This window comes from Buteo buteo, chromosome 7 (assembly GCF_964188355.1).
Source record: "Buteo buteo chromosome 7, bButBut1.hap1.1, whole genome shotgun sequence".
Taxonomy (NCBI): Eukaryota; Metazoa; Chordata; class Aves; order Accipitriformes; family Accipitridae; genus Buteo; species Buteo buteo.
In genome coordinates, this window is record NC_134177.1 from 40,905,791 (window position 1) to 40,930,566 (window position 24,776).

General features: G+C 37.5%; 1 protein-coding gene across 13 annotated transcripts in view; it reads left to right on the top strand.

The window, feature by feature from the left end:
* Nucleotides 1-24,776, top strand: part of TPST1 (tyrosylprotein sulfotransferase 1) — a 42,918-nt gene that overhangs the window by 16,464 nt on the left and 1,678 nt on the right. For 4 of the 13 annotated variants that reach the window (XM_075032601.1, XM_075032599.1, XM_075032598.1 and 1 more), the window contains exons 2-4: nt 4,507-5,450; nt 12,531-12,729; nt 23,454-23,504. In XM_075032601.1, the coding sequence (XP_074888702.1) occupies nt 4,606-5,450; nt 12,531-12,729; nt 23,454-23,504 (1,095 nt within the window). In that variant the 5' untranslated portion in view covers nt 4,507-4,605. The other 9 variants (XM_075032604.1, XM_075032605.1, XM_075032607.1 and 6 more) reach the window with 6 other exon arrangements.

The window sequence follows — 24,776 nt, forward strand, 5'->3', positions numbered from 1 at the left end:
AGGCAAAAAAACAGCTAGTAAAGGAGAGCTTAATAGCTTAATACTAGCTCTTTATGGTCTTGCAGCCTTTGGCATCTTTGAACTTACCAAAAAAAGTTACTGCATCAAATGAAAGTATTTGTGTTTGATTGGTGTTGCGGTTTTTTTGTCACTTGGATGGGTTTTTGGTTTTGTAGGTGAGTGGTCAATACTTACAGCAGTTTATGAAACCTACTCGCAGACTGCAACGTTTATTTGCATTCGCAGCTGGAATTGTACCGAGAGTGAGTCATCATTCTGCTTTACCCAACCTGTGAATTGAGGATTTCAGCCTTCAGCCAACAGGCTTTCCTCTGATACTGCTTGTTCTTCAGCTTGGTTCTGAAAACTGGTGCTGTTTTTTGTTGTTGTTCTGGCGGGTTTTTTAAAGTGATATTCTAATATAAATGATCAGAGTAAAACAGTGGATGCACTTGGTCTTGATATGTTTTTTTCTAGCAATCAGCTACCTAACTTTCTGCATTTGGGGCATTTTAGTGTCTTTAAGGAGCAGTTTTTAATTTGGAAATGAAGATTATTTTTTTGTGGAGGGTTTGTTTTCTTTTTTTATTTTTTTGAGGAAATGATTTCTGTGGAATTGACTCAAACTGAATAATATTAGGGATTGTATGAAGTGTAAATATTTGCAGGTTTTGTGTGCTCTGTGGCAAAATACTGTTTCTGTTGTGTTAACTCTTCTCTCAAATGAGTACTGACTTTTAACTAAGTCTTTACTGTATCTAAAGCATTTAAAGGGATTCTCTGTACTATTTGCTAGTTTTAAGCAGAACAGTTTCCCCTTTCCTAATTGAAAGTTAGGTCTGCATGCTGAATCTGTTCAGGAGAGAGACTTTCTGATTTTTGGTGCTATGGAAGTATTGAACTGCATCAGGTTTTTTTTCCTCTCTTCCTTCTTAAGCACTGTTCAGATGACCTCCACTTAAATTTCTGGGACTTTTTTTTTGTTTCTTTTAATGTCTAAGGTACAGTTAAAGCCAGCTCTTCAGCAGAGAGAAGTATGTAAGTAGAATGAAACTTGTTAGAGAGGATGACTTTCTTGTAAGAGTGGTGTTCTGGCAAGAGAGAGTGGGAGAGCTCTTTGGCCATTTCATATGAAAAGAAGTGAATTAATCCTCAGGTTATGTTTCTAGTTTAATTGTGGTAACAAAGACTAAAAGCTGAACTTTGAGTGTAGTATTGTGACAACTGTTGATTGGAATAAGCTTTGTTAGTGTGAAGGGGCAAGACATTTCTCCTGCAGCTCAGCGACTGGCTCTTAGATGCACTGCAAGAGAAAAATACTGCTGTGATAGATGCCTGCATAAGGAATTCCCTTCCTCCCTTCTATTGCTCCTGCACTGCTATGGTGCTAAGTGAGAATTGTCCTCTGCCTGTCTGCTGCTGTCTGGTTACACAGCCTTATTAAAAAAACAGGGACTGCAAAGTGCAAGGCACTTGACTGCTAAGAGTTGCAGCAGAATCTGCAAGGCAGCCTCCCTGCAAAGCCAGCGGTCTGCTGAGGGACGGGTCTGGAGAGTCTTGCTCTGATGGTGACTTGAGAATTTGAGTTAATGACTGGATTTGCGTCGAAGAAAAGGTTAAGTGGATAATGTTCTGGAGAGGGTAGAGAGTAGGCATAAGCATGTTCTTCATTCAGGGATGTGCTGTCCTTTGCTGACAGAGATGGAAGAGCTTTGAGGAAGCCAGTCATTTAAAATGTTGGCGGTACCTCAGCACTTGGAGCTCCTCACAATTAAAAGCATCTGTGATTCATACTGTTCACTGAGTTATTTCAGCCCTGAAAAGCAAGCTCTTATTTAAAATTTCAATTAGAGTACTAATTTCATTTGAATTTTAAGAGGAAGAGTCAGTTTTCAGCCTACCTTATCTGAAAATCCAAAGCTGTTGAACTACAGAATACGGGTAAAACAACTGTCTATGCATTAACTGTCACGAACGGAAGAGATAAATATACAGTGTACAGGTTGGCATGAACAGATCAAGTCATCTGGGCAGCAGAGGAGCAGATTTATCTAAGCCAGTGTTGGATATAACCCACTGGTATTCACTGTAAGACATGGCATATTCTTAGTCTTCTAAGTGTCTATGTTGGAATTCAGCAGACAGATTTTAAAATCTTTTGTTTCTGCCTAAAAGTTCTGTTCAGACTCACATGCATATCCAGAAATCATCTAATATAGTCTTTTTCTTTTCATCTGTAAAAATGAAAATTACTTTTAAATAATACAATTTTAAGAATCCTAAATGAAAAAAAAAAAAGAAAACCCTTGTTTTTCTTTTGTGTATCTTGGGGTTTCAGACTTAATCTCCTCTCATTAGATCTTGGAGAAATACCTTTTAAAATTTAGGAAAGGGGGATATACAAAACATTTAGTAATAGATGTGTTAGCTGTGCAAACCCTTAATTCTTATACATGTCTAACTTATTTTCACATACTGAGTTATGCTATCATTGTAGAAAATAGTACCATACGTATTTGGAAAAAAAAAAAAAAAGGAGAAAAGTTGTGGCTTTTGGTGTGGTAAAGTTCACTTTACTGAAAAATATTGAAAAATTGTTCTGTCACAGAATAATCATCACTGCTTAAATTGTAGGTTAGAAAGCGGAATGGAAGCCATGTTATTGATACCTCACAAAACAGATGACTGGTTGTCCTTCATTTGCTTCTTTTCCTTTTTTTGTAATAGTTGTAAGGGTTTAAAATGGACTGATTAATTTAAATGTGCTATTATAGAACCAGAAGGAAGATTATACTATGACAGAAGTTAATATTTTTTACAGTTTATTCTTCTATTCCATGCTATAAATATGAAATTACTGTAATCATAAACTTCATTAATGTGGGCTGCCATGATGCTTTGTAAAGCATAGTTGTCTTACTGTTATTGTCAGTTGACTTTTGATTTGCTACATGGGTTCTTGCCTTAAACCTTTCTGTGTAGTAACCATATATTCAAATTCTTAGCTCTGAAGTGTTACGTTTTATCTTGGAGGGAGAAGACTCTTGCTGTCCTACCAGCAAAAATAGAGTTATCTAGATGAAGCAGAAGAGACTAAAAGAAAGAGCAAGCTTACCAGCACTGCTTAAAAGGAATCCAGACTTTCTTATTTGAAGGTAGAATGCAGCATATACTTTATTCTGGCAGTGCGTTATTACATGACTTAAAATTATGCAAGGCTTTAACTCTTCCCCCACCCTCCCCCAGGCTTGTGGGGTGCTGATTGAGAACAGGATCTATTTTTCTTTCTTCCTAATTACTCAATTTTTCAGTGTTTCAGCTAACATTTCTCTGGAGCTCAAAACACTGCATAAAATGTGGGGGGAGGGTTGGTGGGGTTTTTGTGTTTTTTTTTTAATCAACACAATAATAAATGATTATGGTTATGTTGGGTTTGGATGGTTGGTTTTGGGGTTTTTTTGAGAGAGAAATATCTCTAAGGGCCAAATTTTAGGTAAAGAAAACAATAGAGAAGGAAGTTAGGATGAAATAATTAGTTTTCTTTTGTATATCGTGCTTTGTATTATCTGGATACTGGGATGGATCAAAATTTTTAAGTCAGTGTGGGTTGATTCTTTTTTTGTTGTTGTTCTTATTTAAATCAAGACTGATCTTAGTTTTGATCTTAGTCAACTTTAATCCTGGATTGTGTTTGTAGTTTTTAATGACTATACACTATTTTTAATCAAAGCTTCCCTTGAAGTAAAAACTGAAGTTTCCCTTACTTGCTGCAACCTATTTTTCTTCATTGCTTAAAGACCTTGATCAAAATTTGGACACTGTCAGTGTTGATCTGTAACTGTGAAACATCTTTTACTATCATCTCGCATCCTGTGAAGGAAATAGAGCATTTCAAGCAAAACAGGAGATAATGTAGTTATGTGAAAATGTGACAATGAGCAGGATACTGCTACCGTCTATTCAGTAAGCCAGAGTTATTCTAATACTTAAATTCTTCTGTGATTTATAACATGATTTGTGTGGGGTGTCTTGTTCATTTGTTTTATCTAGGTGACTCTGGCTCAGAGAGGTGATTGTGATTTTTCTTTTTTTTTTTTGGTCTTTTTTGCTGTAAAACCTCAAGTAAAGAGGAGTGGTTTCTTAATAACTACTTTTTTAATGTGTAGAGTCCCATATAAATGATGTCTTTGCTTGACTGTAAAGTTTAACAGTAGCTATCCAGTGGTAGAATTCTTTCAAATGTGTTGTTAAAATGTACCGGAGAACTTCTGTGTAAATAGTAATTGTGTCATGAATCTTGTTATGTTTTGCGTTGCCTCTATGGGTAAACAAAAAGGCTTTTCATTATGAGATGGTCGTGTTTAGACTTTGCATTTACTGGTCTTAATGCAACACCAGGAGATAATAGTTTTAATGAATGCTGTCAGGTATTTCTGTTGTTGATTTATCGTAGTAGTTCTTAAAGTTCTAAAGTTCTTTAATTTTTTTTTTTCCCCTCCTCGCCAGACCTTAATTTATTTTGGATTAGGTTTCCCATGGCATGTGAACTAGAAGATAATTTGAAATAGAAGGCCTCTTTATTTTGAAGTGACAGTCTTTATCAAAATGGTTGGAAAACTCAAACAGAACTTGCTATTGGCATGTCTGGTGATCAGTTCAGTGACAGTGTTTTATTTGGGCCAACACGCTATGGAGTGTCACCATCGAATAGAAGAACGCAGCCAGCCTGTGAGGATGGAAAATGTGAGAAGCACAGTAAGAACTGCTTCCAGTGTAAATGCAAACAAAACCTTTGCTTACAACAAAGACATGCCTTTAATATTTATTGGAGGAGTACCTCGAAGTGGCACTACCTTAATGCGTGCCATGCTTGATGCCCATCCAGATATTCGATGTGGAGAAGAGACAAGGGTAATCCCACGAATTCTGGCGGTTAAGCAGATGTGGGCTAGATCAAGCAAAGAGAAGATCCGACTGGATGAAGCTGGAGTCACAGATGAGGTTCTGGACTCAGCCATGCAAGCGTTTTTATTGGAAATCATTGTGAAGCATGGGGAGCCTGCTCCATATTTGTGTAACAAAGATCCTTTTGCTTTAAAATCCTTAACTTATCTTGCTAGAATTTTCCCCAATGCCAAATTTCTTCTAATGGTACGGGATGGTCGTGCATCTGTGCATTCCATGATATCTAGAAAAGTCACAATAGCTGGATTTGACCTTAACAGCTACAGGGACTGCTTGACCAAGTGGAATCGTGCTATAGAAACTATGTATAACCAGTGTATGGAGGTTGGTTTTGAAAGGTGTATGCTGGTACATTACGAACAACTCGTATTGCATCCTGAAAGATGGATGAGAACTCTCTTAAAGTTTCTTCGCATCCCATGGAACCAAGCAGTGCTGCACCATGAAGAAATGATTGGAAAAGCAGGGGGTGTTTCTCTTTCAAAGTGAGTATGAGCGTTCCTCCTTTACTTTGTATTGTTCTAAGAGGTAAAATAGTACATTTTGCAAATAGAAGACCAGTCATAACTTGGTTTCAGTTTTTAAGTAGCTAATGATGTCTCAGGAAGCTGATTTATGATGCATATTACCTGGAGAATAAGAATCATTGTTAACTACCAATTTGCAATCGGAGATTGCTCCTGCTAAACAATTGTCCTGCTAAGATATGTGTATGGAGCATATGAATGAACTTTTAATTAATTATCAGTCTAACTTGAATTTGGATGTCTACTATCAGCCTTACTTCTAATATAGCTTTGCTTTTCTCTGTGCCCCAAAATAAAGCTGGACTGTTTTATCTAGACTGGTGTTATTCATCCTAGCAAGATCACCCGTTTGATTTCAGGAACTTAAGCATTGTTGTAAATGCAAGAGTTACATTTGCCAAGAACATACTCTTCCAGGAAACTTGAGAAACTGTTCCAATAAAATAGAAAGCAGAACTGGCGTGCTTTTCTGTTGGCATGTGCTCCTAAAAGGACAAGTATTTTGAATAAAATTAATCTTCTTGTAAGCAAATCTCTTAGTATTCTGTTGTGCCATCTGTGCACCTGATTAGCTACTTTCAGAAACCAAAATCCAGCTCTGCTTAGAAAACCTAGATAGGTATTGTGAATAGGGGAAAAAAAAAAGTTGATTCTCCAGTTAAACTACTCTGTTTGGTTTCTTTGCCGCTGTTTACAGCTGAGCAACTGAAATATGGAAGCTGGCTAGTCTTTACATTGAGAGGGAAAGGTGTGAATGTTTGAATCTCTCTTCTTATTTTTGCTAAGGCAGATATGTCTACCAGATTGTCTTATTTAAGTTTCTAAAATATTGATCAAAAACCCCTATTCCAGCAGCAAGGCATGCCCAGTTAAATTCCTTGGCTTCTGTTTCGTGAATATTCATTACTGGCCAAGTGCTTCTGAGTAACAGAGGCACCTTGCACAGCAAGCAGTGTGGGCTGGGTAGAACCATGTCAAACTGTTGAATACAGAGCGATTCCATTTTTTTAAAACTACAGTTTTGAGAAATAAAAATTGAGAGATTTTGTTTATTTAATGCTAGGAAAGTGACTCTGGATTTTCTAATATCTTGTAGGGGAATGCGATTTAAAGCAAATCATAGAATTATTAGTCAGCAGCTACAAAGAACTTAAAACTCAGATAATGGTTATACATTTACAATCTGGAGGTTTCGCATCACCATTCCCACTGAAGAAACGCAGCCACCATCACTGTGTTTGCAGAGCTATCAGGAAAGCATCTCAACCCTTTTTTCTGCGGTATTGTTCGTTAGCAGAATGGAGCCTTCTGATAATGTTAACCTGAAGCAGTGTACTGTCATAATGTCTCTGCAAGCTGTATCTGCATGTGAACTTCTCTTCAGTTACCTGTATCATGTTACTGCTTCTCAGTGACAGCTGAGGGGGAGAGTAAGCTTACTTTTACTGATATAAATAGGTAGTTGTCAAGTTCTGTGAAGTGTCCTGTAAAAATAACTATGCATAATGCCATTTCTAGTAAAATACTACTACCTTACAGGTTCCAGATTAGCTTTTTTAAAAATTAATGGACCTCTATACTATAAAACTTGGTAGCCTTACTGAATTCATACTGTTTCAAGTAATATTTCTTGATAAATCTGGTGGAATGGGATGTGAGGAGTTGAAAATACTTGTTCATGTCTCTAAAAATGAAGCAAATGGATTGTTGAAAGTAAAAAGTGGCTTCATGTTTATTTTTGAATCAAACTTTCAGATTTAAGACAAACGAGTGTGAAAGTGTTCATGTCACCCTCAATTCAATCCATTCACAGAATTCTTTATGCTTTTATTACCTCTCATGAGATAATATGTGAAAGGAATTTATTATTTCAGAAGGCTGTGGCAATAGTGGAAAAAGAACAAGTTATTAGTGTTTTGTCTGTGGTGTTTTTTATCTAATCAAATACCCTTGAAATAGGTGGTGACATTTGTTTTTCAGTTGCAAGAGACCTTTATAATTTGATAATGATTTCAGTGACTCAGTCTTTCGAGGGCTGCAGAAAAAACAGTGAATATGAAATTCTCTTAGATGTCTGTTTTATGTATTTATATCATACTAATTGAAATTGTGCAGGTGAATTTGATTTCCTTGTACCAGTTAAAACCTGCTTTTGGCATCCCCGGCTCCTCACTGCCCTCTCGTGTGCAGCAGAGTGCTGTGGACAGGGACAGCTGCCTGTTTAGGGGGTTCTTGCCCAGACCAGGGGGTAACTGCCCAGAAAAATTACTCTTTAAAAGATGCTCAGTTTACTGACAACTTTAGAGTCTGCCACAGCTTATCAAATTCTGACAGCTGAACAAAATATACTTTGCATTATACTTACTTTTCCTTCTATCAAGTTGCATTTAGCTTGTTCTCAGCTGCAGCAAAATTCCTTATGGCCCCTGGGTGTGCGTGGCTGTTACATTCTGGGTCAGGTTCTAACCAATGTTGTTGTCTTATGACTTAGAATTTCTCTTTGGGCTTACTGAAGAGTGCTATTTACTTCGCAGTGTGAACTGTCGTCTTTCAGCTGTAATAACAGAGTGGAGCAGTGGAGCTCCATATTCTGATTAGTAGGTTTCTCCCACCTGACTTTCCAAAGGGTGGTGCTGAAGATCACTTCAGAGATAATCTAAGGAAATTCAAAATGCTGCTGTCTTGCAACTCTGTCTTCTCACAGAGCTTTAATTTACCACATGCCTGGTACCAAGTGCTTCAGGCTGTTTCATAATAGTATATTAAAATCAAAACACTTATATTACAGTTTTTACTGGCAGGAGGAGATCACAGGTACCAAATAATTTGCATTGAAATGTGACATGCATTTAAAAGTTACCAACCCATGGGCCTAGCCTCTGTAGCATAGTAGGGAGGAGTATGAAGATCTAGATAAAATTATTTCCCCATTTGTCTGCAAGGTATTAGGTAGGGTATAAAAACCTCTGAAGTCAAAGAATGAACTACTATTATAAATCTGCAAAGGCTGTGATACTGTGTAAAGACTTAAGTAAATGCACAGAGAAACCCGTCTTAGTCATCTTCCACTCACCATTAAGACTTTCAGATCTTTCAGACAGTCTCAGCATCTACTTCAGAGGCATGATGCCTGCTCAGGTCAGGTCCAACATCAGATGTTTGGATGTGTTTTAACTGTTGAAGGGTTTTTGAAAAGAAATCTGACAAGAGTTGGTTGTCTTGAAATATTTTAAAACACTTTAAGAAAGAGATCGTGGTATCACTAAAAGATCTTTATAATGATGTTACTACCTGGTGACAGAAAGCAAATGTTTATATTTTTAACTCATCTGAAATAAAAATTAACTATGTCAAATGAAATCTGTATCAGATGAATGAAGCTCTAGGTCAGTGTAAGGTGTTTTATTTTTAGTTGTATATGGAGTTAAATTGTGAGTGCAGGCTGTTTCTCTTCCAGAGATGAGCTAGCCACCCAATGGCTGGCAGAATTCTTCAGGCAGTGAGCTGATTCCTTTTTTCTCTTATTCCAGACTCAGAAACTCTTATGCAATAGTCTGTTACTAGCAAGATTAGATGCTAGACAGTCTGTATTTAAGATTCTGACTTTGTCTGTTCCCCTGGCTGCTTGATTTGAGGAAACTGTTGACTGCCTTACTCTCTTCTACTGCATTTGCTTAGTAATCCCTGCTTTTCCTGTTGCTCATGCAGGCCTAGCCTCACTACTGTTCTATTTTACTTAGTATTTTTGCCCCTTATTTTGGTTTTTATCCAGCTGCAAGGAGAAACACTGCAAAGGTTTTAAGGGTGTGCACCGCAGCATTTGGAGTAGCGGGAAACGTTCTGTGGTTTGAAGTAATTGCCAACGTGGCTGTTCAAGGAATGTATTATGGCTGGACTACAAGCTGTAACTAGCATTGTTAATATAGCTCTGGCATTTGCCTCCTAACTGCAAACAGCTGTGGTCACCACTGATGCAAAGAAATGTCAACCCTTTTATAGCAATTTTTATTAGGCTTATTATGAAAATAGCTGTCTAGGCAGAAGTACTTCAGAATATACTATTTTTAATACATACCTTTCATTTGGTTCTAGTACAGATGTAGAAGTATTTGGGGTTAGTCCTGTGTTCCGTGCTACCAGCTGCTTTCAAAGCTGAAACTGTTCCTGTGGTTTTGCAGTGGAGCCTGGAAGCACTGACCAGGCATCATTTGCCATATGTGTACATAATCAAATTCGCCAAGACTTGGTATGTTTCCTTGTTTTGCTCTGTCTGTTTTTTTGGGTGTTTCTTTCCTCCTGTCCCCAATCTGTCTTCCCCCATACTCTTCAGATGTTCTTTGGTCTGAAGAATCTTTCCCACGAATTGTGTTTTACTTTTCTTTCCACCTTAACTGAAAGGACAGAAAAGTATTGAAACAGAAGACCAAATGTGGTAGAGTACATTTTTTGAATTGGTGCCTAAGAGCAGCTAAATGTAGTCCCCTGCTTATCTCTTGCCAGCCATTAATCACCAGGAAACGTTTCATGTTGAGCTTGTGACCAGACTAAAATGACAGTGGGGCAAAACATACACACTTTAAATGTGCTTTTACAACAGGATGAGATATCCATATGTGTACTAATTTAGGTCCTAATTGATATATAGGACCCATTGTTTTGGGGTTCCAATAAGCTATTAGCCAAGCCCATTACCTGGTTCTCACAGTATCACCCTTATTTTAAATGGTCAAATCAATCTGCAGTTTTGGTGAAGGGATTTGGGGCTTGACTGGCTCTGAGAGGGAGAGGACTGTAAATCTTACACTTTTCAAACACCTAGTGATAAATTTTTATTGAGGGTCCCAGCCAGCATGGTTCTGTGGACTCCTGACTGTTGTGGTGCTTTGTCCTCTGCCTTGCCACTTTGAACTTCTGAAACTCAACTCTTAACAGCTATTTTCTTGCTAATTTGATGTGAAGTCAGATGCTCATCTTCTAATGAGAAGTATCAAAAAGGCAATGCCCAGACTTTTTAGTTTGCTATACAGACTTGTGATGTCAGGCCAATAGCCTTCAGCAAGGCTGAAATTTGGTTGCAACTCTCTGGTCCCAAAATCCCATTCTGAGTTCTGCCTTCAGTTTGAGCTACTGAATATGGTTGAAGAGAGTAAGGCTGAAAATTCTGGGGGTTGTCTTACAGTTTGTTGTTTGTCAGGTGCTTACTCATGAGCTTCCACAGCAATCTGTGAAGGCCCTGCTTGCCAAGACAGTTTCCCCATGGGTGACCATTTCCCTGTCTGGTTTGGTCTTTGTTGATTGTGTTTGAAGTTACTGACCTTCCAGCATTGTATGACTAACTTCCTTCCTCTCTCCTGGAAGAATTTTAGCTATGATGAGAAGTAAAAAAGAGTAATAAGGTAAAGACTGGTGTTTAGATCAAATTGAGTTAATGACTGGCAGACATGCATGCATAGTTTGTAATTTCAGGCTTTCATTGCACAGTACAGTGTGCATCTGAATTGGATGCTTCTTGCTATTGATTTAATGTTTGTCTGCTGTGCAACAATTTTTCAGCCTCTTTGACTCATGAGGTTAATTAGATAACTGGAATCACGCTCGTTCCTCTTGTAAGTTGACTGATGTCAGTCTTGAGAGCAATTTTATTTTAGTTCAGGCTTTTGGACTCGGAAACTATTGGGAGTATATCAGGAAATTTCCATTTATTTTTTTCAGAAGATGTTTTCTCATATTCTGCCTGCTATATAACTGAAGAATTAGCTGCTTGAGAATTAATTTGAATCTCAGTGTTCTCATTCTTTATCTTGTGTAGCTGAGGTACTGGTGGTATACTTTGTAATGTTACTTTCAAGTATAACAATTTTGTTTTCTGAGTGGTAGAGCTTTTTGAGATCAAAATGCTCTATGATGTAAATAAGGCCTGGGAAGGATGATAGCTGCAAGTGGATGTGACAGCTGTATGCTTAGCATCAGGTTTGAGGCAGGCACGTATAGCCAGCCAGCAGGAACTACTGATATAGTGGCATACCTTATGGTATTACTTGCAATGCAGATGCAAATATTCCTTTAGGCAACTTGTATATACAGACCTGATTTTTAATCTGCCTTAAAAGAAAGATAAACCTTGACGTGCAAAATGCACGTGCAGTCTTTCTGAGTTCAGAAAAAAGTTTTAAATTACTCTGAGTAAAAACTCAGAGTTTTAAATTATTCAGCCTGTTCCAAGTCCTGCTGGTGTGTTTCGGAAATAAACACATAAAGAAGTTGTATGTCTTCTAATGTGGGAAAGGAATGTGGGAAAACAAAGTGATACCAGGTTTCTTCCCTTGGAAAAAAACAACAGCAGCAAAACCACACAATAAAACTAGGGTGCAAGATTGAAAATTACTTTAGGACTGTTGATTAAATGAGCAACAAATCAACTATTTTCTAAATAAAGTACATATGACACTGCTATGATTATGCACTTGCCTTTAAGAACTGTGTAATGACCAGTAAAACACTCAATCAGTAAAAGGAATGGTTATGAAAAATATTATTGCAGTCTATAGCTTTCTGTCATTTCTATAGGGTATCTCTTTTATTTAAAAAAAAAAAAAAGTTTAGTCACAGTATGGGGGGGAATAAATGGCACATGGATTTTAATTTAGAATACAGCTTTCAGGAGCATTTAAGACAAGCAGCAAATGCAGGAATATCCCAGTGGGAAAACAGCTTTACATGTAGGTGTGTGCATACTTTTCACTTAACAGCTCTTTGGCTTTCACTGCTGTCTTTATGTAAAGAACTTGCTTCAGTTCATTCTGTGTGAAAGCCTAAACCAGAAAGCATGCATGAATGTTGTGCTAGTTATTCTCATTTTAGCCTTATGGAGTAAAACTTCACTTCCCATCAGCTCTGTAGAAAGATGAAATTTTGAGAGGGAAAGAAAAAGGAGGGGAAAAAAAAACCCCACCAGACAAAATAAGCTAAAGGTCTTAATGCTAGTGAAGAGAGTATTGTTTGGAATGCAAAATATAACCTTTCTTTCTCCCTCCACAGGGTTGAAAGATCTACTGACCAAGTAATCAAGCCAGTCAATGTGGAAGCACTGTCAAAGTGGGTTGGGAAGATACCTGCTGATGTTTTGCAAGATATGCCTGTGATTGCACCCATGCTAGCAAAACTGGGCTATGATCCATATGCCAATCCACCAAATTATGGAAAGCCAGATCAAAAAGTTGTGGAAAACACAAGGAGGGTAAGGCATTTTTGTGTGTTTAATTATTGACCAAATGGATGTAAGCTACGAGCAGGAAAGTCTTATGTTTTGGTTTTTTTAAGTCTGTTTCTAATACCTTTTGATACTTAGCAATATGGGGGTTTTGCCATGGGGGGAAGAAGGAAGGATTCTGTGGGACCTTGAGCACTGAAAGTCTGGCTCCTGCTGTTTGTCTTCAGTTTGGTTCATCTGCCTTTACCCCAACCCCAGGCTTGAGCTGTGTTCTGTGGTATGTGTAGCTGGACCTATTTAGAATTGTCCAGATAGTTGGGGAACTGGTTAGTAGTGGAAAAAGCTAGCATTCTTGCCTGGGCATCAGACTTGATTGATGAGCTCAGCTTTTTGTACATGAGGGTTGGCAGAAGCTCTGCCGCAATATTATACCCCAAATACTTGGTAGAGTTTGAAGTGACCCATGAAAAATGGCCCAAGATGATCAAAATGTCAGATTTTCCAATTCTTTGCTGTCCTTTGTAGAACAAACAAAAGATGGAGGAAGGTCTGGTGCTGATTAACCTAAACTTAAGGATTTTAGTCTGAATTTAATGTTGTTGGAATTTGGGTAGTTAGGCTATACAGCTGTTTATCCCTGGAGGTATCCATTGAAAAGCTCATCACCATTGTTTGAAATAAGAATAATTAACTCTTTGCTTCTATTCTTTTGAGAATGTATACTTTATTAAAAGAAGGTGACTTTTGCTGCTGCAGCAATCATTGGAAAAATTGAATTGAACAATTTAAAAAGACTGTCTTCCACTAGCCTTCTGGTATTTAAAAAAACCTGTTTGGTATGCTGATGGGCTAGATACTAATGAAAAAAAAATCGCTTTTTGTGAAGTCTCTAAACATTTTTGCATTATTTCTTTTCAGAAGTCCTCCCTGGGAAACTTTCATTAAACAGTTGATCAACATATTAAAGGATGGCAGGTTGACTATTTTAATAGTTGTTAGCTCAGCATTGAGAAGGTAACCCACCTTTTCTGGTAAGGGTAGTGGTTAGCATTTTATAGGTTTCCTGGTAATTACTGTTTTAAAACAAGGCTCACAAACTAACTTTTCTGCACTCCATTCAACCCCTTTAAAAAAAAAAAAAAAGGCGTTCAATACTACTTGACGGACCCTTGATAAAAAAATCCTCATGCGCCTACCCATACATAGTATAAAACAGTGACTCGGATCCAAATTTGTATTGTAGTGCAATAATTTAAGGTGCAATAATTACTGATACAATTTAAATAAGTTTTTACAGTATGGTGACTGTTCTGAGGCCTCTACCTGTGCATGGCAAGGTCAAGCTGAGTTGTAAAAATTGTATGGATTTCAGTTGCTTACTATTGGGTGGCTTCTTGAAATCTATTTCAGTTGAAGATGCAAGACAAATTCAGGTAATAAAGTCACAAGCATACCTTTAAAAAAACTAAAGCCTAATTTAAAAGGTGCAAGTGTATTGAGGCTTTTTCACAACTTTCCTTTGAAGCATAATTAGTTTGTTTACTAGTGTTAAAAACAGCTGTGAAAAACTGGAGGTTACTGTATAATAGCTGATCCAAATATTGGAAGCATATGGAACACTTGTTAATATTTTGACTGCTATTTTAATAGTTTTACTTGCAGCCCAAGATGGCATTTTAATTTTGTTATTTATTGTAGTACTCAGTATATCTTTTCCTAGTTATTTGTTCTTTAGCAAAATTACTTTGCAATGTATGGTTTGTATAGATAAAATGAGGGAGATGTCCTGAATTAAGACTAAAATCCAGAAAAGCAAAAGGAATAAAAATGGCTAATCTTAAAAACTTACAATATTCCTTTTGAAAATGGAGAAACATGAGGCTTTCAAAATGTCGTGTACCCCAAGGAGCTATTTAAAATGATGGCTCACATCAGTGTTTGAGTTTGCATTTGAGCGGCTTGAATTCCTCCCCAGTCACTTCGCTTTGTTTCCTCCCAGCTGGTTCCCAGCAAATCCCTGCTCAGACCATTGGGTCCTCTGTCTTTCTCTGTGACTATGGAAACGTTGATGTTCTGACTTCCTAGGGTTTCAAGATTTAAGGTTTCCCAACTCCTAGACCAGTTTGCTGCTTAGGTTACCCAATTCTCAGGGCAGCAGGCTCATCACCCTCTCTAGAAGTGCCAGTCTTCCTAGCCATTGTGCATCTTCCACAGTAAATTGCCAAAATGCCGGCCACTGAGCTTGGCCTTAAACCAAGTAAGTTTTGAAATAACTAATATTCTGGTTGGTGATCAGTGGGAGCTGACTCACTTCTGAAAAATGCTTTGCTTTGTTTTCCCCACAGCTTTATTTTGTTTTTATTTGGGGATGGGGCCCCGATATTTCAGAACACTTTAAGGTGTTTGGGGAAAGTAGGGTGCAGGGGAGGAGAGAGAGAGGGAAGAAACTGTGATGTGTTATTTTTGCCCATCAGGGATAGCATATGCTGCCCCGCGGGTTTCCCCTTCTGTGCCATGAACCTATGCTAATTTATATCTTACTGCTGCAGCTTAGAGAAGAGGGCATTTACTAAAATAAATAAATTTCTTGATCTAGATTTTTCCAGCCTTTAGGAACTGGCACTTGGCAAGTTAAATGTGTTACTGCATACTCTTAGCTGGTGACTTTGTAAATTACTGTAGCACTACTTTTGTTCTTGCTCTCTTTAAAATTTCATCATCTGGGATAGTCTTTCACAGAGTTTTGTACTGGGTATATTGTTGGAGATGAAGCTGTCCAAATAAAATCTTTCCAAACTTACTCTTCAGTACATAATAAGAATATATATAAATCTTGCACATAACCATTTATTGCTTCACTTTGTGTTTGGAAGCTGTTCTATTATATTTGTAGTGTCTGAGAACTTTAAACTGAACACAGAACTTGAATTTTATTTATTGAAAACAGATGGAAGTTTAGACTTCTAAAGCTGAACTGTACTATGTTGGTATAGTAACCCCTTAGAATGACTGACTTGAAATAATGTTGAATTACCTGACACTTGCTACTCTTGCTACTTGTGGTTTCTTAGTCCATTTAAAATGGTGTGAGCTAGCACTTCAGATTATTACCTGATCAGAAAGTAACTCCCAAAACACACAAAGTATGTTTAGAGAGGAGACAATGCTTTGTTCTGCGCAGGGTGCAAGGTGGAAGGTTTCCAAAAGTGGACCACACCTGCTGAGGTTTTGAGTCCATATTTACACACTACAGTTAAAACATCACGCCTATCTAATGCATATGTTCTGCCTAACTATTGCATGTTCATTAAGTTGAGCAAGCATGACGTGTTGTTCTCTTGAGCAGTCATCCCAGAGTCTTCTACGCTTGTGCGGTGGTCTCTCGTGGTCTTTGGTGGTCCTTTGGGGAAGAATACCCCTCCTCCTTTTGTCCTCCTATGGGCATGTGTCATCTGAGGACACCAGGGTCTTTGTTTCTCTTGCCAACCCCTCATTTCTCAATGTGAAGGAGGATGTATGTCCTTAATTACTAAGTCCGTGACTCTGAAATGTCCGTTATCCGGTGCCTTGACTGTTACCCAAAGCATCCTCTCTTGTAAGCAGAATCTTAAACTAGATAAGCTTTACCTTGAGTATACATAAACAGTCCTTGAATAGCAAACATACCACACTTCCCACATTTTAGGTTTGTTTGCTTTAAGCTGTCACCGCCTTCTTATTTGTTAATCAGTCTTTTGAAGGCTTGAGGCAACAAGATGAAGGAAGTTGCCCCAGTCTAGCAAACAGCAATAGTAAGGGGGAAGGACTGATTTTGAAGGTGTGGTTTTGAGGGGGGGAGTTTTTCAGTTTTGTGGGGATTATGTAATGCTGGCTTAAATTGATTGTGGAAGTTGCAACAACAGGGTGGAAGTCCAATACCACTGAAATTACTGGCAGGGGAGATCCTGGCTCCACCTAAAGATGGAACAACACTGTGTCATCTAGTTCATTGCTATCAGATACGTTAAAAAACAAACAAATTAGTTCTTGTTGTTACAGAGAGTTCTTGTTTTGTATGATTAAAAGCGGTTTTATACTGAATATACAAAATAATAAAATCATAAAGATAACGAATTAAAATATGAAAAATGGTCAGGATGCAAAACATACTCGTAGCTACAAAGCCTCTTGAATGCAGACAGGTCAATATTTTATGACTGGAAGTCTGTGTATTGCCCAGTTTCAGACAATAGTTTAAAAAGATTTCAAACTTTAAACTGCACGATGTCTTTGTTCTAAAATGTGCTTAAAAGCTGCTTGTAGAACTGCATTTATACTACACTGCACTGAGCAAAATCTATCACTTGGAAAAGACTACAAATTAGACTTACCAGTGAATATACTGTTCAGCAATTTCAAAGCTGCTGCTGTTAGTCCCAAAGGGAAGAACCAACAGTGTAAGGGTGCCTAAACCAAGGGCTAGTACTGGAAAAAATAGAAAGGAATGGCTAGTGCGGTGCAAAATATTAGCTTCCCTTAAGCTTTCTAAGCAGTTAAATCTTATTCTTGTTTTATTTTTTCCTCTTTTCTCCTTTTCTGTCCCCCTGCTGGTGACTCACATATGTATAGGTTAAATAATTTTTGTTATTCAGTCTGGAAACAAAATGATTCTCACAAGCTAAAGTAGTGCTTGAATTAGAATTCTATGTGCTTGTAGGTAATGCAAGGAAAACAATGCTCTCTGCTAAATTTGGATTTTTCACTTTAATGTTACCTGCCTAGGACACCAAAATGGTTAGGCTGGTTTTCCGTGCTCCTGTAGCACTGCACAAAAATAGTAAGATGCAGCCAGTGTTTGTACTTTGTCATCTTAGTTCTGGTTATGTTTTAAGAAGTAACAGAGCATGAAGCTAACTTCATCTCTTCTTAACGCTGGTCTCCAAGTGCTATATGGTGTTATGTAGTAAGACATCTCTGTGCTCTGGTGGAGTGCAGATCTAACATGACTATAACAGATTTTTCTGATGTTTTCAATAACAGAGCCATTAACTTTTTGTTTATCTGTTTTATGTTAGGCTTGACAATATTTTATGATACTTTATCTTGTCTCAGTTAAGGGAATGCAGAGCAGAGAGAACAGGTCTGAATAGTGTTGCACTGTTGAGCAGATCTCTGCATGTGACCTCCTCAAGAGGCAACCTTTAGTTATTCAGTGACTGCAGAATTGTGCTATTTTGTGTTTTTCTTATAAGTCTGTGGCTGGTCTGTTCATGTTGTTTTAATGATCACAAGAGTCCCTTCCTTTTAGATACAGAACTGACTACTTTCCCCCCTCCTAGAGTTTTAACAAATTCTACATCCCGAACATAAAGGAAAATAACATCATGTAACTAAAAGGAGTTTTCATCTGCAAATGATGCAGAAAATGCAAATAATTAAGCTGTCTGAACTGGTAGCCCAGTGGTGATTTACAAAAGTAGAATCACTCTAGGTTAGAAGACTGTCTGGTATGTCCTTACTAATACTGTGAGTTTGTGTAAAAGTGTATGTCAGCAGTTTAACAGAATATACCGAAAGTGGAGAACAGCTCATAACTGCAAGACTCTGACTTATGCCCAGTAGAAACTGGCTTATTGTTATGTTATGATTGGCTAAGTGGCTTCCTCTCACATCTGTAACATATTACATCAGATTTTCTTTGGCACATACTTCCTACTAAATGAATTTGTATGCTTGGAATACATATTCCAGTCGTTTCTTTTAACTTCTTCATAAAGTTACGTTCCTTGCCCTGGAGAGATCGAGACACGGAAGTGTACAGAACTCTATAGAAAAAGCTATGGTTTTCATCATGACTGTTTAAATATGTGTGGTTTCTTCTAATCACATCCGAAAGCTGTTATCTATCTCTGTTTTATGTTCTGTTGATGGTATTTTCTGCAGTAACATCTAGAGGAAAAAACAGAGTTCTATTAACTCCTGTTTCATGCCTGTTTTAAATTGTGAGGAAATGTCTGCTGCTGCTAAGAGTCGAGACGTCTATGACAATCATGATCTCAAGACTTTGTATTTGAGGTTTTAAAGACAGAAACAATCTATGATAAAGGATGCAAAGTATATTTAGACTAATGCATGAGAATAATTATGTGTGCTGTCAAAGATGTGTAATTGTGGAGCTATGCTGTAATGACAGGCTGTTCAAGGCTGTGAATTTCTACTTATACTGGTTAAGCAAAAAGGCATTTGGCTTTGTGGGCATTTTCTCTGATATTTAAAACAAAAATTGGGGTTTTTTATTTCATCTGTCTTGTGACCACCAACAGCACGGACTTTCTCAGTGTCCTTTAATGCCCTCTTTAGTGGGTGTTTCTTCCAGCATGTGGATTCCTAACTGCATTTTTTTTTTCTCCAGAGGTGCTGATACCTTTTTTTTTTTTCCCCTTTTAAAAACCATCTATGCATATACATGATTAGTAAGGCATACAGAGTTATTCACAAACAAAATACAACATTGGGTATGGTTGCAAGCTGTGTTTTGGCAGACATTCATAGGTCTGTCTAAAGCCTTGCTCTCTGTGTTGTTCCTACTGGGTAAATATTTACATCTCAGATGTCCCCTTTCTTTGGCAGTTTGAACGAAGAGGTGAAGAATTGCATAAGCCTTGTAAGCTGCCTTAAAAGTTAAGGGAAGTCTGAAAGAGCAAGATGACAGTACCTCCATGTACTGTGCAGAAAAAGATTGTTTCTAGAAAGGGGCTCTGTTCTGGTTTCGCCACTGTTCCTTTTTTTTTTTATTTTATTTGACAGTTAAACATCAATAGCCTTGTACTCTGCAACTTTGATGTTTTGAAAAATCTACCAATCCCAAGTATACTTGCAGGCTAACTTTTAGACAAAAAGACCCATTATCTCTGTGTACTGGAACTGACCAAATACAATGTGACTCTTTCTAAACCAGGCTTGAAAGTGGGTGAAAAGGAGTGCTTTAATCTTCTGTAAAGATGAATTATAGGTTACACTTCTGAGTTACACTTCTGTTAAGTTTTCCTTGTGTTTTTATAAGGGTTTTTTATTTACAAGGGTTTTCTCAGACAACTGGATGTGAAACTTGTTTTCTGAGCTCTTTTTGCAAATAATATGCATTCAGTTTGGCTATAAGAATGTGTTTAGGGTTTGGTTTTTTTTTTAATAGAACAGCTTGAATAGTGCCAACACTGAACAACCAACTGACACAGACTTCAGATTCCCCCTCCCCTTGGAAATCCATTTGGACTTGCAAAATAATTCCCTTAGAAATGGTAAATACCGTTTCTGCTCCATTTTACTGAATTCTTGCTTAGACTGGAAATCATTCAAATGTCCAGCTTCTGCCTCTCTGCTGCCACTCTCTGAATAATGTGTTTTAGACTTAGAAATTGGTCAGAAAAGAATTTTGAATCTGAAACCTCTTAATTTTTTTGGCTGCAGATGGAGTCATTGTTTTTAGAATTTCTGGATTGCAGTTAATCCCTGGGTTTTGATTCAAAAGGGACCACTTACTGGTTTTGGAACTACTTTAAACCAGTTTCTATGCAGTCTCAATCTTGACAAAACCAGCATTCTAGATAACATCAGTTCTGAACCAAAATTAGGCACACTTTTGTGTTAAACCTAATCTTGGGCCTATCATTGGTTCGATTTGCCTTTGTAAATTGTGGTGTGTAAATTGTGATATTTCATATGCATATAATATCAAATGCCCCTGAAACATTTTTTATTTTTCCAGGCTATGACATTAGTGTCATTGTTTTTTCTTAATATTGCTGATGGATGAATACCCTTGATTATCCACTATTAGATGCTTACTAGGAGTAAATGCTGTTCCTACAAAGGACATTACAATGGTAAAGTTTTTAGACCAGACATACATATACAGATATGTAATATAAAAATTAGACCAAGTCATAACTGCTGGAGAAGGAAAGAAGACGACTTCCAGAGAGACAAACATAGTTTTGGTCATTCTGGTTCTGAATCAGTCACAACGTGCGATCATCATCAGTATTAACTGTTTTTAAGAATTCCCAGATAATGACTGTAGTGGTTTGTCAGAAAAGTTGAAGAAGCCTGTCTGTTTCTTCCAACATCAGCGCTAGTCTAATAAAAGATACTGTTTTTTCTTGTGAACCTTGTCTAAGTTGTTCTGTAGTGTTTTTTGATGTGATTATATTGTTGATATGTAACTTCCCTTTCTGCTCTCTAGAACACAGCCTGCATTTTAATGGCTTGGTTAAAAGCTGAAAATATGAAATACTCCATTTATAAATATTTATAGTATATCTAGGCTCCAGTAAGCCACACACTGAATTTTTGACCAGCGTGGCTTTCATTAAGGTTTCCATGGGAATGACAGTACCTCCTGGCTGAATATAAATGAGAGCTCTGCCTGTGATTTTGATTCAGCCTTTCTATTTTATCTAAACCATGGAATATCGGAAGGAACAGAATTCTGCAATGTATGTGTGTAGTAATTCCTACTCTCATGTTGGGAGTTAGTGAAGCTTTGTTGTTTGGATATGTTTAGCCTAGCGATAGAGTGATAAGAACTGCCAGCTCCGAAGTCCACTCCACATGAGTCATATGGTTTAATGCTGCAGGCCTGTTGTGGGGTGAGGCGTCTTACATGCAGGAAATCTTGAGCTGACTCAGCTGCAGTCCTAGGCCACTGCAATATATTGACAAAATGAGTACATCTTTATATGCTCATCATCTATTCATAGGGAAGCGGAGAAAAAGGATATTGTTAATAAGTGTCCCTTGACTTCCTGAATCTTCTTCCTTTGACACAATTTGCAAACCAGGGAGTGCATCTCTGAGCGAGGCTTTAGAGTAGCCCACTTTCCATTTTATGGCTTTATGGACTTCTAAGTAGGTTTGCAGCTTTTGATTTTTATATGATTACAGCTACACAAGACTACAAAGAACTCATGATGACATTATGGCATTCGGTCTTTTTGGTTCAGTAGAAAGGATGGTAAAACTCTTCAAGTATAATTCTTTTTGCAAAAAACAAACCAAACCCCAGAATACTTCCCCCCCCCGCCCTTTGGAACATATTCCAGTTTAATCTCAGAAGCAAACAGCTTTTAAGAAGTATCCTCTAGGAATAAGACAATACGTTGCCAATTTATTTCCTAATTGGTGAGATAGTGCAAACACTTGTTTGGTGGGGCTGTTGGTGTGTTTGAGGATATTTATTGCTCGCTTTTTCTCCAAACAGCGTTCTTTCAGAATTAATATTATGCTCTGAAAGACTGGAAATTGTGGAAAAGACAAACTCACGAAGTCAGGCTGGTAATGAGGCTACAGTTGTTGTAGAAATTCATAATCATAAGAGTTGCTGACTGTAACTTTGTGACAGCCCTACTAATAAGTGGAGCTCTTCTGTATTCATGTACGAAGCTATTAAATCTATGTGTCTGTTACTATAGAATAGACTATCCCAGTTGGAAGGGACCTACGATGATGATCTAGTCCAAATAGGAAAGGATTATCCCACTGATTTTTTTTTTTTTCACATTTCTGTAGATGAAAAGCAAATTAATGAATAAATGGTATGAAACTAATAAAGGAAAACTTAAGCCTTCTCCAACCCTGTGTTCTCCCTCCAGGAGCTAGGGATTTTAGATGTGTGGTTACAGCCTGTGGGGGAAGGAGTTAGGTGTCTGATCTCAACACATTATGTTTGCTAAATGACTCAGGGTCTAACACAGAGTACTTGGGGAAAATTGCTAGTAATGTATCTGTACCTATTATAATGGTATCTGTGTGTCTTTGAGGATTAAAGCAAATGTGTAAACTTTTCTGTTACCTGAAAATTACACCAGCTAAATATGTAGAATAAAGGGATAGATAATGTGTAAAATAGAGGAGGAGACACTGACACTCCTTGAGTGTTGACCATTTTAACAGTATTGAAACCTAAGTTGTTAGCATTTTCAGACCTTGATTGTAGTTGCATTGTCTTGAACTATATCAAAACTAACAGAACTTTCCTTTGACAGCTTAGCAAGATGGGATCAATTGTTCAGTGTGACACTTGTGTGAATGATATATATTTTGTGTCACAGTATTCATTATATACATCAGAAAATGTTGTGTTATGTGACGTTTGTCGAGTTTCTTAACTGTAAAACATAAATGTTTTGAGAACTGAATGTTGTTTGTTGCCTGGCTGGTATACCTGTTCTGACACAGTCCCTGAGATCATGACAGGTAGCTCTTTTGAAAAACTTTAAATGGAGGATTTTTTAATTGTGAATTATAATTAAGCCTAAAGGGAACTTAATTTATTGAAGGTGCTAAAATGTGAAGCAACAGATTTGCTATATATAAACTTCAAAAATACATATTGTAGCAACCCACTCCTGGCATATCTAATCATTCTGTTAAAAATCTTTTTCTAAAAGTATAGTGAATGGATTGTACAGGACTTAATTAATTTGAGCAAGCTTGAAATGTAATATGAGTTACATAGTCTGACCATTTTAGTGCAAACAAGGTCAGTGTTGAGTGCAGAGGAAGCCTGGGACTGAGCATACAGCTGTAGAACTACTTCAGATGACCAAGCCTTGTGAATGAAGCTTGCTATTACAAATAGATTGTGCTTAGTTTAGGTAGATCTGTTTTAGCGTTACTGGATGCTAATAACCCAAAAGACTCCCCCCCTGCCTTAGCATTTCAAACAGTAGTGAATGCTAGCTTTGAGTAGTATATTATTTTTGTTTTTCCAGGTCTACAAAGGTGAATTTCAGCTTCCTGACTTTCTTAAAGAAGTGCCACAGGTAAGGTATTGGATTAGTTTCCTTTTTGCGGGTGTAACGGCAAGTTAGTATGCAGCCTGTCTTTATAAATCACTTCTTCATAAGTTTGATTTTCTGTTTGATTGGAAGAAAATAGGTCACTTGAAATTACAAGAGAATAGCTTGTCCATGAGATTGAACCTCCAGTGCTGTTGCGCTCGGCATGTGTAATGCCAGTGTTAATATGGTGCTTGTAAACCTGAGCTAACTGAATATTGCTGTGAAACTCAAGGAAAATTTGACACGCTTTTGTGTAGATCAAACTGCAAAGTTTGTTATTTGTAGAGAAGCTTTATCTTTTGTTGCCTTGCATGCAAAGGTGTAAAGCAAGTATAGTACAGAGAGCAGAGATAAGTAATGAGAGATTTTAAAGAAGAAATACTACTGTATCAGACAAAACAAAACCAGTTCAGCCATGGATAGTGATGGTGTGTTGATTTAATAATCAAGTGAGCTACTGAACTTAAGATTTTACTGAGAATTCATCATCTGGTACCCTTCAAATGCTGTTAATTGTCATCAGCTACCTAAGGGACCTAACCTTTGCAATAGCAGCTGAAAAAGCAAAATCCTTATCGTGGAGCTCTCTTAAACTGCAGGATCTCATGATACCTTCCCCCCAGCTATGTGAATGTGTGGGAGGCATGATTCCAACCTCACGCCCTTTCCTCATGTAGACATGATGGAAAGTTTGGGCTGTAACCACTAGCCTGTTCATGGACATAGGAATTCAGTTTGGAAGATGGCATCCCTTGCTGCTGGGTAGCTATTCTGTGTCTCCTGAAGCCAACAGAGAAGACAAGATGGACTTGTTCCATGGAGCTGCCTGTTGGAGTGCTCGGTTTCAGTAGCTTGAAGGGCTTCTCTCTGTGTGTTTTTTTTTTTTAATTTCCTCTTCAATGTGTAGTGAAATTAATTCTCCCTTCTATAGCCTTGCAGATTTAAGGTCTACTAATCTAGCCATGAAAAATCAGAGCAGACAGTGTAGGCAAGGAGCAAATAATTTGATTCATCTTTATCAAAAACTAACAAAAAATATTTTTATTTTATTGCTTAAATGAAATATTTTATATGAAGTAAGTAGAACATGTAGCAATCGAGTTTGTTTTCTTGAGTAAGAGCTGCTCAACTAGGCTCATAAAAATATCAATTTTTATAGGCTGTATAATTGATGGCAAATGTCTAAATGCCATCTAAAGTGTTCTCTACACTGTGCTTTGATAGAAAAAAACAGGAAGTAACTCATCACTGTTA